General features: G+C 32.2%; 1 protein-coding gene and 1 pseudogene across 1 annotated transcript; both read left to right on the top strand.

Moving 5' to 3' along the window:
* Positions 1 to 8,303: 8,303 nt before the first annotated feature.
* On the top strand, positions 8,304 to 8,864 carry LOC121257369. Its single transcript, XM_041158358.1, has one exon. The coding sequence runs from the start codon at positions 8,400 to 8,402 to the stop codon at positions 8,607 to 8,609; it is 210 nt and encodes a 69-aa protein (XP_041014292.1). The 5' UTR covers positions 8,304 to 8,399; the 3' UTR covers positions 8,610 to 8,864.
* A 5,423-nt stretch (positions 8,865 to 14,287) lies between these two features.
* Positions 14,288 to 14,824, top strand: LOC121257370 (annotated as a pseudogene).
* The last annotated feature ends 610 nt before the right edge of the window (positions 14,825 to 15,434 follow it).

Here is a 15,434-nt window from a genome sequence, read left to right on the forward strand (position 1 = left end):
ACTCACTTATTGAAGAATTTTCTCGAAAAAAAAAATCGGGAAATTGGGATAATTCTTAATTTTTTTTTTATCGGATTTTAGGATCTGAAATTAACAAAATATATATATATAAAGGAAAAATGCTTGAATTGTTCCAATAATATTAAATAATAAATATTTGGTAATCTACTTTATATATATTTTTTATTTTTTAAGCTCCTTTTGAATATCAAGAAAATTTTAGATAATTTATAAATAATAATAAAATAAATTTTGAATAATTATAAATATTTTATAAATAATAGTAAAAATAATCTAAAAATATTTGAAAATAATTATCTTCCCAGACGTAGACTAATCAAGAATATGAATATCTTAGATAAACTTTAATAAAAAAATCTTAAAAGATGTCTACCAAATTACAGGAGTGACCTCATCAGGTGTGCTACTGAATGTTGACCTTCAGGCTGACTCCAACCTGAGGTCTGCACCGTTGGATTGGGGCAAGTGGGTGCTGAATATTTATTTCAAGCTTCAATGCATAGAAAACGAAAACACATTTAGATACGAGTATATAGAAAAATGAAAAATGTGTAAATATTATATAATTATTTAAAAAAATAAATAAATATAAGACTCATATAAAAAAATTAATTTTTTAATAATAAATCTCATTCTTTTTCAAAACGATTACATAATATTTACGTATTCTATAACTATATATAATATTATTATATATATATATATATATATATTTACGGTGCCTCGGCATGAGAAACAGGTGCACCGTATATTATATATACGTAATGTGTTAGGTACATTACCTTTTGGGCTGGTCGTAAGTTCAAATCCTTGACGACTTTTCAAAAATAAAAATCCTACGTTGAGAGATTTGATTAATTCAGATTGAAAGGGTTGGCGCTTTGACAGATAAGTGTAGCTAACTTGTTCCATCTGTCTTTATTTTTATTGCATTCTATCTTTATCCTATTATACTCTGTTCTGCGATATTTGAGAATCATCGTCGATACTCAATACAGAGGTATAGCTCCAAGATAATCTTTTATTTCGCAATCTGGGGCATTAAGCTTTGTCGTTTCTTCAACAAAAATATTAAATAACTTCAACCTTATATACTGTAAAATCAGGATTTAGAGTTTTTTTTTTAATTCTATAAAACTTTAAAATTTAAGATGTTTATTTGAAATTTATAATATTTATTGAGTATTTAGTTTTATCAGAAAAACTCTTGTATATAAATTTATAATAAAATGTCATACAATTCTTGTATTTATTTCAAGCCTTAAAGTTAGATAAAAAATTTAAACAATAACAAAAATAAAGAGCTTGATTTGCAGAGTTTACATGATGCATAAGAGAAATGATATTTAAAATCATAATATATGCGAGCGTCGCACTCTTTTTTAAAAACAAAAAAGAGTAAATATGATACTTATATGAATAAAAATTTATTTTTTAATAGTAGATCACACTCTTTTAAAATGATTATTTGATATTTGTAGAACTCATAATTATATCTAGCATTACTCGTATATATAATACTACATTGTTGATTCTCTATAAATAAATAACAAATGAATATAGAGATCCTAATCCTCACATTTAATGATTTAATTAAAGTCGAGTCATTTTAGATACAAGTCAGTGAGGATAACCTACCGTCCAGATATTCACACCATTAACGTAGCACATTTTGATTTGCAAGTTTCAGACTTTTAAATTCTTTTGTAAATTAAGTCATGTTGTATTAACCGTGGGAAATGTGTGTCCTTTATACAGACTTAAAATTTTTTTTTTCTCAATTAAATATTAAAAAATGCTGTGACATTTTTAATGATCGCTTGAGCAATCACTTCCCTTCTTAAAAGTTTAGCTTAGAGTTTTTAAAATAAAAATACTATTTTCTAATTTAGCTATCCATCATTTCAAAATTTCATACATCTTATTCTCTATTGTTTATATTTTTATTAAATATTCGTTCATTTAACAACCGTATCAAATGACCTTATTTTATTAACCTCGTACTTTAAAAAACAAAAGAGTACTATACCATCTGCACATATCCACTTTGTATGCCGCTTAATACAATTCGTACTTTTTTTTTAATTTTTTATTTCAAATATTTTTTAAAAATAAAAAATATCAATACAGTCACTTTTTTAAACATTAAGAAAAAAAATTAAAAAAATAAATATATAAGCTATCAAAATTATGAGATAAAATGAAAAAACATACTAACATTATTCTTAAAAAAAAAAAAAAAAGTTATCCATTACCAGACAACTTCGGTAGATTGCTTAGTCCCATTCATTTTAGTTGCAAAAGCACTCAGACAATGACCAGTTTTAAAATAATTGTTTGGTCCCAGTAATAATATTTGTTTTTTTTAACACCAGTAATAATAGTTTTAAAAGTTAAATTTTCCTAACCGTCATATTTTAAAAACTATAGGTTATGTATGCTCTAAAAAAGGTCACATTTTCAAAATGCTCATTATTTTTTCTACACGTCATATTTTAAGAACTATAGTCTATGTATGCTCTATAAAAGCAACATGGTCATAATCATTTGGGATTAATAAGACCAATCGATCATCTTCCATAATTAGAATTAAGATTATTAAGTAACTATATAATGGAATAATAATAATATTTTTTAATGTGCTAAAAAAATCATAAAAAATATAATTTGCTTCGTCCCAAGTTAAAGAAAAAAAAACAAAAATCACAATGTAGTGATTACTCGATAAATAATATTACATACAGTTATGGGTTATACAAATGTCGAGCACTCATTTTGAAAAATAGTAAGATCCACTATTAAAAAATTAATTTTTCACATGTATCTCATATTTACTTAATTTTTTTCAAAATAAGTGCATAGCGCTTGTGCATTCTATGATTATAAATATCATTTCTCTTAATGATTTGTTTTATTAGTTTAACAAAAAAAAAGGGGGGGGGGGAATAACAAAACTAAAAATACGAGATATGTTAAATTAAGAATATAAAATAATTATTTAGTTGCTCTCCATAAATAAAAGAAATATATATGGTAAGAAATGAGAGGACAATCTTGTAATTTCATATCATAAAAAATTGCTGCATGTGCAGTAGTAGTATTTGTGTTTATACAATGAACACAGATGAAAAAGTGAAGGAAATTGCATCTCTACCAGTTTACGACAACGAGTTTCGTAAGTGATCGCCGCTTGCGGCACATATCAAGGAACAAAGGAAGCTTCGTGTGGACATCATGTGGGGCATTGAGTTTTCGTGCCCTGGTCCGAGCTTCTTTATAAGAAGATAATGTCATGACATCACTTAGGCGCGCAGAAGAAGATCGATGGGTACTTTTGTTTTGTCCCTTTTTTTCCTTTTTTTTTTTTTTAATGGATATGAGTAATTATTCGTCATCTAAAATTTTTTTTTTATTATTTTATAATGTGATATTAGATAATTAAAAATTATTTATTATATTTTATTTATAAATTTATGATATAATATTTTATCATAAAATGATAAAAGATGAATAGATTTCTTCAAAATAAAAAAGTACTGCCCCGTAAAGGAATCGGTCTCTAAAAAAGAACTAAAGAAGGCTAGGTAACGTGGTGGACTGAAAATTGGAGTGCTTTCTTATCTGATTGAGACATGCCTCTCACTTCTACCAATCATTTGTTATTTGTCGAATAAAAAAAATAATTTGTGCAGATCCGGTTTGAGTATACAACTAGGAGAAAGTCTATTATGCCGTCAAAACATATTGTTTGGTTTGATTGTTGGGTAATTTTTTTTTTTACCAAATGATGAAGAGAGTGATTTTTAATATATTGATATATATATATTTTTTTATTTTTTAAAAATATTTAAAAATATTAAAAATATATGAATAGAAAAATAAAAACAAAAAGTTACTTTTATAATTAACGATAACACCGAGCGGTACAACTCTACTGCTCTATAATTATTTTTGAAAAAATAAGATCCATTTGTTTTATTATATGATGGATTCTAATTTTATTTTAAAAAAAGTTGACACGTTGTGTCTAACATTACTATTTTTAACAGGACGTCAGTCAAAACTCGAAAAATGTGTGGTTTGAACCACTGTTATTAATACCGTACTGTACCGGTCGGTACGGCCGGTATTTGTCGTACTGGCTACTGGGCCGGTACCGATACTATATATATTTCGTACCGGCCCAAATACCGGCCTGTGTACCAGTCGATATTTCGGTCTTAACTTTTATTTATTTTTTATTTTTTCACATTACAAGCTCATTTTTTAACCTCCAATTTAGACTAGGCTATTTATAATTTATATATATATGTATTTATATATAATTTATTCATATATAAACTATTATTTTGAAATATAATTTATATACATATATTTATATATATAATTTATTCATATATCAACTATTCCGAAACGGTACATGAAATTATATTAATATCGAAATATTTTGTTCTAGTGATTTGACCGGTACGATATTCAGTACAGTATTCAAAACATTGGTTCAACAATATCTACTCCTGCTTTAATGTATATTATTAGTCCTTCCAATAACGTGTTTGTTAGGAGTGAGGGTCAATGGACTTCCCTGTCTTGTTATTAATTTCAAGATAATGGATTACATCGGATATTTAATAGTTCTCTTCACAAACCTAGCTACCCACCAAGCGAGTGGCTCTCATTTTATAGAATAGAAACAGTTGAAAATGACTTTTTTTTCCCCAATTTAGCCAGACGGGGGGAAGGCCATTCATTATTGACTGTTTTTTTTTTAAGATTAAATTAGGATAAGAGAGGAGAGTTTTTTTTTTTTTTTTTAAAACAATGAGAGAGGAGAGGTTCAACGTTTCAAACAAAAAACCATTACAATCAATGTGGAGGGATAAAATACATAGCAGATAGTTGGGCCTAACCCACAAAATTACCACTAAAGATAAGAAGAGAAACAAGAAATAGATAAGAGGGACATGAGAGTATACAAGTATAAAAATGGTAAGAGGGAAAGAAGGAAGAGAATGGAAGCTGACACACGCAAAGGAGAACATCCACCTCATGATAGGTTGACATGTGCAGAGAAGAATCAGACAAGCAACTACCAACAGTTGCAAGAAGAGGATTATATAAAAGGGGATACCCAGACAATATTTTAGGCAGACTCAGACTTTCTCTCAATCAGATCTTCTTCTTCAGAAAACCTCTCAAGGAAGACAATATTTCCAACAGGAAGAGTTCTAACTTTTTTTGTACAATGAGATATGAAGAATCATGAGTGATTGTAAACAAATATATTATAGTAGAGACTCTCCTCTCCAAACCCTTATGGACATAGATATGTTGCCAAACTACGTAAATTTTGATGTCAATCTCTTTTTATTTTCTCTATACTTATTTTTCATTTACCATCATGGACATACACGCCGACAGCCACACTGAAAAATTGTCGAGGCCTCCAAACAACACTCAGTCAACTCAATGGGTCGAGAATAATCTTTCTCTCCCTCCAGCCTGTTGCACGATTTTTACAACATCAACTATTGTTATCCAGACTTGTGAAACACAAGATCAACAATCAACCGAATGCATATAAAAAAAAGTCAATAAACTACTGGTTGAGTCCATGTTCGTTAATAGAGGTAGTGAGAGAAGTATTATAAGATACGGTTTGTTGATGCCTAACGAGTAGATGGAGTTGTGGTTGGAAGCCGTAGTTGGTAAATGTGGACTATAATTAATTGCTTTTAAAAGTTGGGAAATGCTTTAGTACATGTCGAAGAAGTGTATCGAAAAATGTATGATCAGTGTTTTTATTGAAAGCATGTTATTTTAATTCTTTTTTAAGTAAAAACACATGCACAAATTATTTTAAAAAGTTGGGTGAACTACTCTGGACGTTAGAGTAGTCTGACTTTTCAAGAAAAGACGCTATTCCATCTACAGTGAAAAATCACCAAAAGTTCCTACAGAACATGTAATTTAAAAAAAAAATTATACTCATTATTCTTATATCATACGTGATTTTTTATTTTTTTTAATAAGTATGTAGTGTATAAATGATGAGTAAAAGAACTTAATTAGTTTAATAAGAATAAAAAAATAAAAAATAATTGTGGTATGTAGATGAAAAGTAACAAAACTTTTTTTTTATTAATATTTTTTTTCAAACATTTTTTTAAAACCCTTAAAACATTTAAAAAAAATTACAAACTCGTTTAAAAACTCTTACGTAACTATTAAATAAATAAAAAAATCAACAATAGATGGATTTTATTGGTGATATCTCGGTGAAAATATCATTTTCCTTTTGAAAAAAAAAGTAACATGACATGATAGTTTAAATTATAATCGAATTAGAAACATTATTTTGCTCTCTCGTTTGTATCGCTCAATTTGATCTCTTGGTAAATTTTTTTATTTTTATTTTTTTATTTAATAATTAAAGAAATGATTTTAAATATATTAATATTTTTTTTTATTTTTAAAAATATTTAAATGTATTAAAAAAATATAAAAAATAAAATTAAAATAAAATTTTACGCTGAGCGTACATGAGCGGCATAGTAACCGCACCCCGAGTCGAATTGGCTCACGTGTTTATCATGATCTATTTCACAAACTACTCCAGAATCCGAGATACTTGAAAATCGGCAATCAGAAACATTTTAGTTGTGGTATGCGTGTCCCTTAAAGAAAAATATAATATTTTTGACCTAAGAGCACAAATTTTTTTTTAAAAAAACACACATTAATTTCTGGTTTAGATTGTGAGATAAGATGATATGATTTTAGATGAAAATTAAAAGTTAAATAAAATATTATTAGAATATTAAGTTTTTAATATTATTATTATTATGATATTTAAAAAAATTGAATCGGAATTTAAAAAAATTAAATTATTTATTAGATTTTATTTGAAAATTTAAAAAATTTATAATGATGAGATAAAATGAAACAACATCTAGATGTAAACCAGCCCTAAATCTGCACAGAAAACAGGAGGGGAAGGTGAGTTTGGGTTAGAGAGAGGAGATATATATTTTTTCTAGAAAAGATTTATTAATGGCAGGTTTCACGATCACTTTTATTTTCAACTGGATCTTAGATAATATCTTATTTTGTTTGCGTAATCCAAACGGAAGATGGGCCTGGGCTTGATTACGGACTGGGTCTTGTAGCAGTCCAACTCAAATAATCCAACAACAATTTCAGCCCCTGCAATGCAAAGCCCATACATTTTGGTACCCGTAATATTCAACGCATTTTGTAACACTTGTTGGCTGTTAGAATAGACCATTTTTAAGAACCTTAACCATTCATCAATTTGGCATTTAGTAACTTTCCAATGCCCAACATCACTAATCTTTGCTGATTATACACAAAGTCAGTCCGACAATATAAGGAACATGATCTAATTCTGTGGTTTTAATCAATTTCTTAATAAATAAATCAATTTGCAATCGTTTATTGACACATAACCGAATAACAACCCACGTAAGAAAGCCTTTCAAAACAATTAATATAAAAAAGTATCAGCATTTTAATATTATTTATAATAGTAATAAATCTCACAACAACAAATGGATAGTAAAAATATGTTCCTACATTCCATTTTCTCTTGGAAATCATTTCTACATTACTTCGAAGTTTTTGACCGAATTTTGAAATTTAGACTCGTTTAGATAGTGAGTTGAGATAAGTTATGAATAATAGTAAAATTATTAGTTAAAATTAGATGAGATGAGATAAGATGCATCTCACCTCTGTCCGATCAATGTTGCACAAAAAACTAACAGAAATAAATTTAAATATTGTGAACTCCAATTAATATGTCTCTTTGTCTCTATGCCCTTGTTATAAGAAGTCAGGAAATTCAAATGGGTGCTGTTACTCAGTTGATGAGTTCGTTTTCTCAAATTTACCATTAGTGCAATTGTATTTTTTTTTTTAAAATATTTTTTAAACATCTTTAAAAATTAAAAAAATATAACTTCACTATTAATCACTTTCTTAAAAAACGATATATTTGAGAAGGCAAATTAATGAAGTACCAAAGTATCATTTTGCAATCCAAATCCCTTACTAACACGTTATTCCCAGTTGTCACGTGCACATAGAAGCTCACACGTGGGACGGCGGGTTCGATCAGTGGATCGGATCCAAGTGACCAACTCCCCTAAGCCTCCGCCTCCACGGCAGTACTCTCTTCTTTATCTAGTTACTTTTCTTCCCACCAAAGTGTTCCTTGCTCTCTACTCTTTCCCCCTTCCTTAAATACCGTAAAAACACCTCCACAGCTCTCCAATTCTCTCGTTGTCTCTTTAACGCCAATAGAACAGCACCCTCCTACATCGTTTTTTCCACTTCCCCAAGGCTCATAACCAAGGATGTCGGACTGGGGTCCAGTGTTTGTGGCTGTGGTGCTGTTTGTGCTGTTAACTCCGGGCCTGCTTTTCCAGGTGCCTGGGCACCGTCGGTGGGTGGAGTTTGGCAACTTTCGGACCGGCGGTGCATCCATACTGGTTCATTCCCTCCTCTACTTTGCTCTCATTTGCGTCTTTTTGCTGGCCGTCAAGCTTCACTTGTACGTTGGTTAATTACTTCATCCATCCCCAACCCAAAAGAAAATGGGTGCATGCATGCATGCATGCTTTTCTTGTTCACTTGTTACACGAATATCTCAGTGTTCTAGCTACGTGTTTGTTTTAAGTTACCGATTAATAATATTAATGAGACTGGGCTCCTGCATGATTTCCATGTTCTACATGATTTGAGTCCTCGATCCCTCATATGCAATATCTACCTGTTTTCTGTAATATAATTTATTCTTAAATGTTGCTTAAGAAGTATAATTAATTAGCTGCAAATTATCCCAATACTATTAATTTTTCTAAAGTAATGTGATCTGCTAATTAGCAGCTTCTGTCTAGCTACGCAAATTGTTTTGCTAGCTTGAAGAGCAAGAGAAAGTGATCTGGATTTCCAAAACTCAAATGCACGCATGGGGAATTGTCCAACTCCAACTAGACAAAATATGCTGGGACTGGGACATTTAGTTGTATTTAAATATTGAATTGAGTTGGGATATAAAATATTATTAAAATATTATTATTTTAAAATTAAAAAAATTAAATTATTTATTATATTTGATATTAAGATTTAAAAAATTTATAATAATAAATTGAGATGAATTTACTTATCAAACAAAGCGAACCGTGACAATTGATTTCCTTTGGTAAGGAAATTCTGACAGTTTATGTACTTTGGTAAGAGGATATATATTCTATGTGAAAGTATAGAAGTAGAGTGATGTAAGTGTGCCGCCTATCGTTTGGCATGCCGGCCACTAATACAAATTTTATATTTTATTTTTTTTGTTATTTTCGTTATACTTTTAAAGCATTTTGAAAAGAATCCTGCTACGGCTACGAAAAAGTGACCTGAATAACTTTACCAAATAGTATATTTTATTTTTTTTATATATTTTTTAATCATCATAAATACTTTAAAAAAAAAATAAAATTATAACATTATTAAAAAATACTTTCTTAATCACTAAGTAAAAAAAAATAAAAAAAAATTCATTCAGGACACTTAATTCCAAAATATTTCTGTTTTGAAAAAATAAAAAAAATATATCAATATATTAAAATTACTTTCTTAATAATTAAATAAAAAAAAATTAAATATATGAGTGAACGGACAAAGCTGGCATCTTCCAAAAATATATTTGCTTGCAACAAAGGGCAGTTGTCTGCTTCGATCTAACGGTTGCAGTTGAAAATATATGATATTGCTCATATATACCATGGAAATTACTATATATCTTGCTTCCGTGAAGACCGGTTACTGGTGATCAGGAGAATCGTTTGAAGGAGGATTTTATTTCTAATTACATATTAAAAAGTGGCCGAGCGTCGTCTCGATCGTTTCCGTAATGAACCTGCATTTGTATAGTAAGAGCTAGCTAGCTAGATCGACCAGCTGCTGCATGCAGTTACTTCATTGCTTAATTGGCTTTTTCATCGGCAACATCGATCTGGGTGGGTCATGACACTGCAATATGCATGGGATATTGTGCCTTATCTATTTCCGATTGGCTTTGCTTTATGAATGGATTACATCTAATCGATTCGATCATGGCCTTGCTTTGCTTGGCAATTTAAACAAATTAGATGCCCACAAAATGGACATGCTACATCATCAATTTGCTTTAATTAAAAATATATTAATTATTGGTATGCATAAAGTTTTATTGATTGTGAATCAAATTAAAAGAGATGTTTGGAGAGTGACTCAATATAATGCGCACTACAATAAATAGTAATTTTTGAGACAAAAATTTTTCCTGCGAATACTATTTGATAGTAAATAATTACGTTTTGCCATCAAAATCACATAGTTGGAAAATTCTCGCCGTAAATTACTATATTAGACCATATTATTTGTCACGATTTACAATCTGTAAAAATTAAAGATTTTTTTTTTCACAAAATTAAGCTTATTAGAAAAAATTTGTAAATAATATTTTTTTTTATAGCGACATATGCATTTATTAGTAATGGAATTAGTTGATAAAAAATTTACAATTCCCGCGAATACAATTTGGTTACAAATAATTACAATTTGCCACCAAATTCACGTTGTCAGAAAAATCTCGTCGCAAATAATTATATTAGACAATTTTCTATTTGTCACGAGTTATAATTTGTGAAAATTAAAAACTTTTTCCCACTAATTAAGATCATTAGAAAAACTTTGCAGATAATATTTTTTTTAAGGTGACATGCATTCATTAGTGACATAATTAGTTGGTAACAAAAAATTAACGGTTCGTGCGAATACTATTTGGTAGCAAATAATTATATTGGATAAAATTTTATTTGTCCCAAATTTTAATTTGTGAAAATTATTATTTTTTTCACAAAATTAAGATCATAAAAAAAAGTTTATAGATAATATTTTTTTATAGTGACATATACATTCATTAGTGACAAAATTAGTTGGTGACAACAAATTTAAAATCTTAGATATAAACCCAACTTCTTCTCTTTTCCCTCTCATTTCTCATCTCTCTCTCTCTCTCTCTCTCTCTCTCTCTCAGCCGACAACCCATTCCCTATTCCCTTTCTTCTCCTTCAGCCACAGCGATGCCGCTGCAGTGCAGCCACGTAGTCACCGGCGGCGTCAGCCTCCCTTTGCTGGCGCCAACCTCCCCTAGCCCCCACGTCGCCGGCCTCCTCCTTTCATCCTGAAATAGCCTGGCCTCCCTCACCTGATCTGCTCTCCTATTCAGCCCAGCGCCGCCGCAACCTCCCACTATCGCAAACCACCACTACCACCTCGCTGGATCACCCCCACCTTTGATCTGCCTTCCCGCATGCCTCCCTCCCTCTCCTCCTCACGAATCGAGCCCCCTCCCTACTGTTAGGAATTTGAACCTACCAAATTCACCCACAGGATCCACTTTTTGGTGAAATATGAAGAAAATCAGAGAAATAATAACAACACAAGAATTTACGTGGAAACTCCCAAAAACAGGAGAAAAACTACCAGATCCAAAGAAGAAAATACACTATGTGAAAAATTATTACAATCACACAATTTTTCTCCTCACCCCAAATGACACCCACAAAGCTTTTCCACTAGTAAAACTTTAACTCTCACCTTTTTCATTTTTACAAGAAAAAGCTAATAGAGGACTTTTCTTAGAGTCACAAGTTACTAATTAAGCTTATGACTTGGTGTAATTAACTAAGAGGCCAAGCACCCTATTTATAGGCCTTGAGGCCTGCTCCTCAATTCTCTCCCACCGATGTGGGACTCCAAAAGAGCAAACTCAATAATCTCCACCTTGCGACTTTGGCTGGTTCCACAGCCACGCTCCACTGCAATGAAGATCTTCATAGCTTCTGCTATCATGCTCCACCATAAAAGCATACCCACTCAGAATAAACCAATTCCAAACATTTCAATTTCGGCCCATGTCGAAAATAACCTTACTGAAAAATTATGGTGCAACTTCCACGTTTGGCTTTCCTGGAAGTTCATCAACCATCGACATAAATTTCCACCACACTCTGCATTAATGCCAAACCAATGCCTGTGTGCAAACTTGTGGACCCACTAACATTAACACATCCTCTATCATGACAACTTTGAGAATTAGCGGCATGCCACGAGGATGTACATGTCCCTTTAACAGACATCGTCTTCCATGAAGAGAGACACAACATTAGTTTCATTACCAGTATCTTCATTTACTGACTTGGAGCAACTTGCCGAACCTGCTCCTGCTCTTGGACAATTTTTCTTGACGTGCCCAGATTGTCCACACCCCCAGCAGACTACTTTCATCTTCATAGAGTTCTTCTTCTTCCCATTACCAGCTACTACCAATGCTAAGTTTCCAGGTGCACCATTTCTTCCACCACCTAGTCTTCTCTCTTCAGAAAAGAGTTTACTGGTAACCTCTGAAAAAATTATTTTCTCATTCCCATGTATCAAAATAGGCTTCATATGCTCATAGGAAGGTGGAAGAGACCAGATGAGTCTCAAGGCTTGATCCCCATCATCAATTTTAACTCTAATAGATTCTAGCTCAGAGACAATGCCATTGAGAACACTTAAATGATCTGAAATAGTTGTACCTTCACTCATATGCAGTGTATGAAACTGCTCCTTTAGGTACACCCGATTTGAGATGCCCTTCGTCTGATACAACTCTTCGAGCTTTTCCTAGAGTTCCTTTGCCGTAGATATTCCATGCACATTTACAAGAACATTCTTGGCCAAGCACAGACGTATCACACTTGCTGCTCTCAAATCCAGATCCTCCCAATCTTCATCGCTCATTACAGATTTGCTCTTTGTTTCATCAGTCACGCTAGTATCACTGCTGACTTCAGGGATTGGTTTGCCCTTCAACACCTTGTGTAATCCTGATTGAATCAAAATATCTTTGACTTGAACTTGCCACAAGCCAAAATTGATTCTCCCATCAAATTTCTCCACCTCATATCTGATAGAATTTGAAGCCTTACTTCCTGACATTGCTTCGATAAATTTTTATCGTAGAAATGAATAGTACTCACTAAGTAAGTTCCCAGGAAAGATTATTCTTTCCTAGACAGAACTTCAAGGTTCCCACGAAAGATTGGAGGGTCACACTGGACCACTTAAATACCAATTTCCTAGACAGAACCTCCTTAGACTGTACGTATCCACACTACCACACCAAAGCTCCACCCACCAAAAAGAACCTAGTGGCTCTGATACCACTTGTTAGGAATTTGAACCTACCAAATTCACCCACAGGATCCACTTTTTGGTGAAATATGAAGAAAACCAGAGAAATAATAACAACACAAGAATTTACGTGGAAACTCCCAAAAACAGGAGAAAAACCACCAGACCCAAAGAAGAAAATACACTATGTGAAAAATTATTACAATCACACAATTTTTCTCCTCACCCCAAATGACACCCACAAAGCTTTTCCACTAGTAAAACTTTAACTCTCACCTCTTTCATTTTTACAAGAAAAAGTTAATAGAGGACTTTTCTTAGAGTCACAAGTTACTAATTAAGCTTATGACTTGGTGTAATTAACTAAGAGGCCAAGCACCCTATTTATAGGCCTTGAAGCCTGCTCCTCAATTCTCTCCCACCGATGTGGGACTCCAAAAGAGCAAACCCAACACCTACACGGGTTCTATGCTGTCGCACGACCCAGATCCATCGCCAGCAGTTGTCACACCACCTTCTCGAGGCTACCAGCCATCCACTGGCACCTCTTGCTTCCCCCATGGCCAGCCCGAGTCTCCTCTCCTCTCAAATCTGTGTATACCTCTTTCTCTCTCTCCTACGCGTGTCACAGTCTCCACCACCCATTTTGGGTTATGCTCTCCTGCCACTACCCATTTTGTTTTTATAGTTTTATCACACTTATTCTTTATTGTTTAGTGAATTGTGCATATGGAATCTTTAGGGGGAATGAATTTGGATCCAAGCAAACAAAACGCACGTTTCATATTAAAAAATAAAAAAAATTAATGCCATGTAGAGATTAAGTTGTGCGTAGAGATTGAGTTGTATAGAAGAATTCAGAAAGTATCATCCATGTTAATAAAAAATAAAAATAGATTTTTTTTAATCCCAAAAAAAAAAAAAAGATTAATCTGTCGTCATTAGGAAAATGATAAGAGCCATTTAAAGAGCTCGAGTCACATGCAGACACGTGCATGTTGCCACGGCTTTGGCTTCTACGTGGAGGCACCGACGGCCTTGTCAAGGTGTAGCCAGAAGATCACATCTTCTTTAGTGACATATACTCAAAACTCCTCTTTCTTTTATTTATTCCTTTCTTCTTTGCCAAATCATTGTTATTTCGTGACCAGTACTGATCATTTTTTTTCCTGAGCACTGATCAGAGAGAGAGAAAGAGAACTGCAAATATTCAGAGATAAAGAGAAAATGGCGGATTGGGGTCCGGTGGTGATCGCAGTGGTGCTGTTCGTGCTGTTAAGCCCGGGCTGTTGTTCCAGCTGCCCGGGAAGGGTAGAATAGTGGAGTTTGGGAACATGCATACAAGTGGGTTTTCCATCCTTGTTCACACCATCATCTTCTTCGGCCTCATAACAATCTTTCTCATCGCCATTGGTGTCCACATCTACACATGAGGTTGACCTGCAAATTAATAATGAATTAATGATCAATACGTACTCTGCTCTCCTTTTTCATTTATTTGTGCCCCCCAAGTTGATTTTTGAGTACTTAGAGCAATATTATGATGTAATCTGCCGTTTGTTAATCTTTCTGCTGCTGTCTTAAGATGTTTTTTTCTTTTTCTTTTTTGTTTCCCTTTTTTTCTGTTTTGAATAGAAATACCTTAAATTTCTACTGGGGTGTCTTTTTTCATTGTGTTTTTGTCGGCAGTTACTAGTTAAATGGAATGCATCAAAGTTATACTGTTTAAGTTCTGTACGTAATTTGACTTTTGGCCCTTCTAAATCCAATAACAGAGACCCAAAAAAGAGGAAAAGAAGAGAGTGATATCCTTTGTCCATTTGTTTGTATATAGACACCTCGCAGATCGATGGCAGTCGCTTCTTCGACTAAACTACCAATTAATTGTCCCATGTGACAAAGCAACATGACAATTAGATTAAGATAATCGCAATGTAAATATATGCAATTTGGTAAATGGCCCTAGTAGATGATGATCAACAAGGTAAAAACATTTTTTTTTTGAAAAAAAAAAAAAATTACATTTTCCAGAATTTAAGGGAAAAAAAGAAAGAAAGGAAGAGAGACGTGAAAAGACAATTTGTGGACCATTGTGAGAATGAGGAGTGTTCATCTCTTACCTATTTCCGGAAGAAAAATTAATGCTATTTGGTAGTATGCCATAATCGAGATTA

Source organism: Juglans microcarpa x Juglans regia, chromosome 3S, assembly GCF_004785595.1.
Source record: "Juglans microcarpa x Juglans regia isolate MS1-56 chromosome 3S, Jm3101_v1.0, whole genome shotgun sequence".
Lineage (NCBI taxonomy): Eukaryota > Viridiplantae > Streptophyta > Magnoliopsida > Fagales > Juglandaceae > Juglans > Juglans microcarpa x Juglans regia.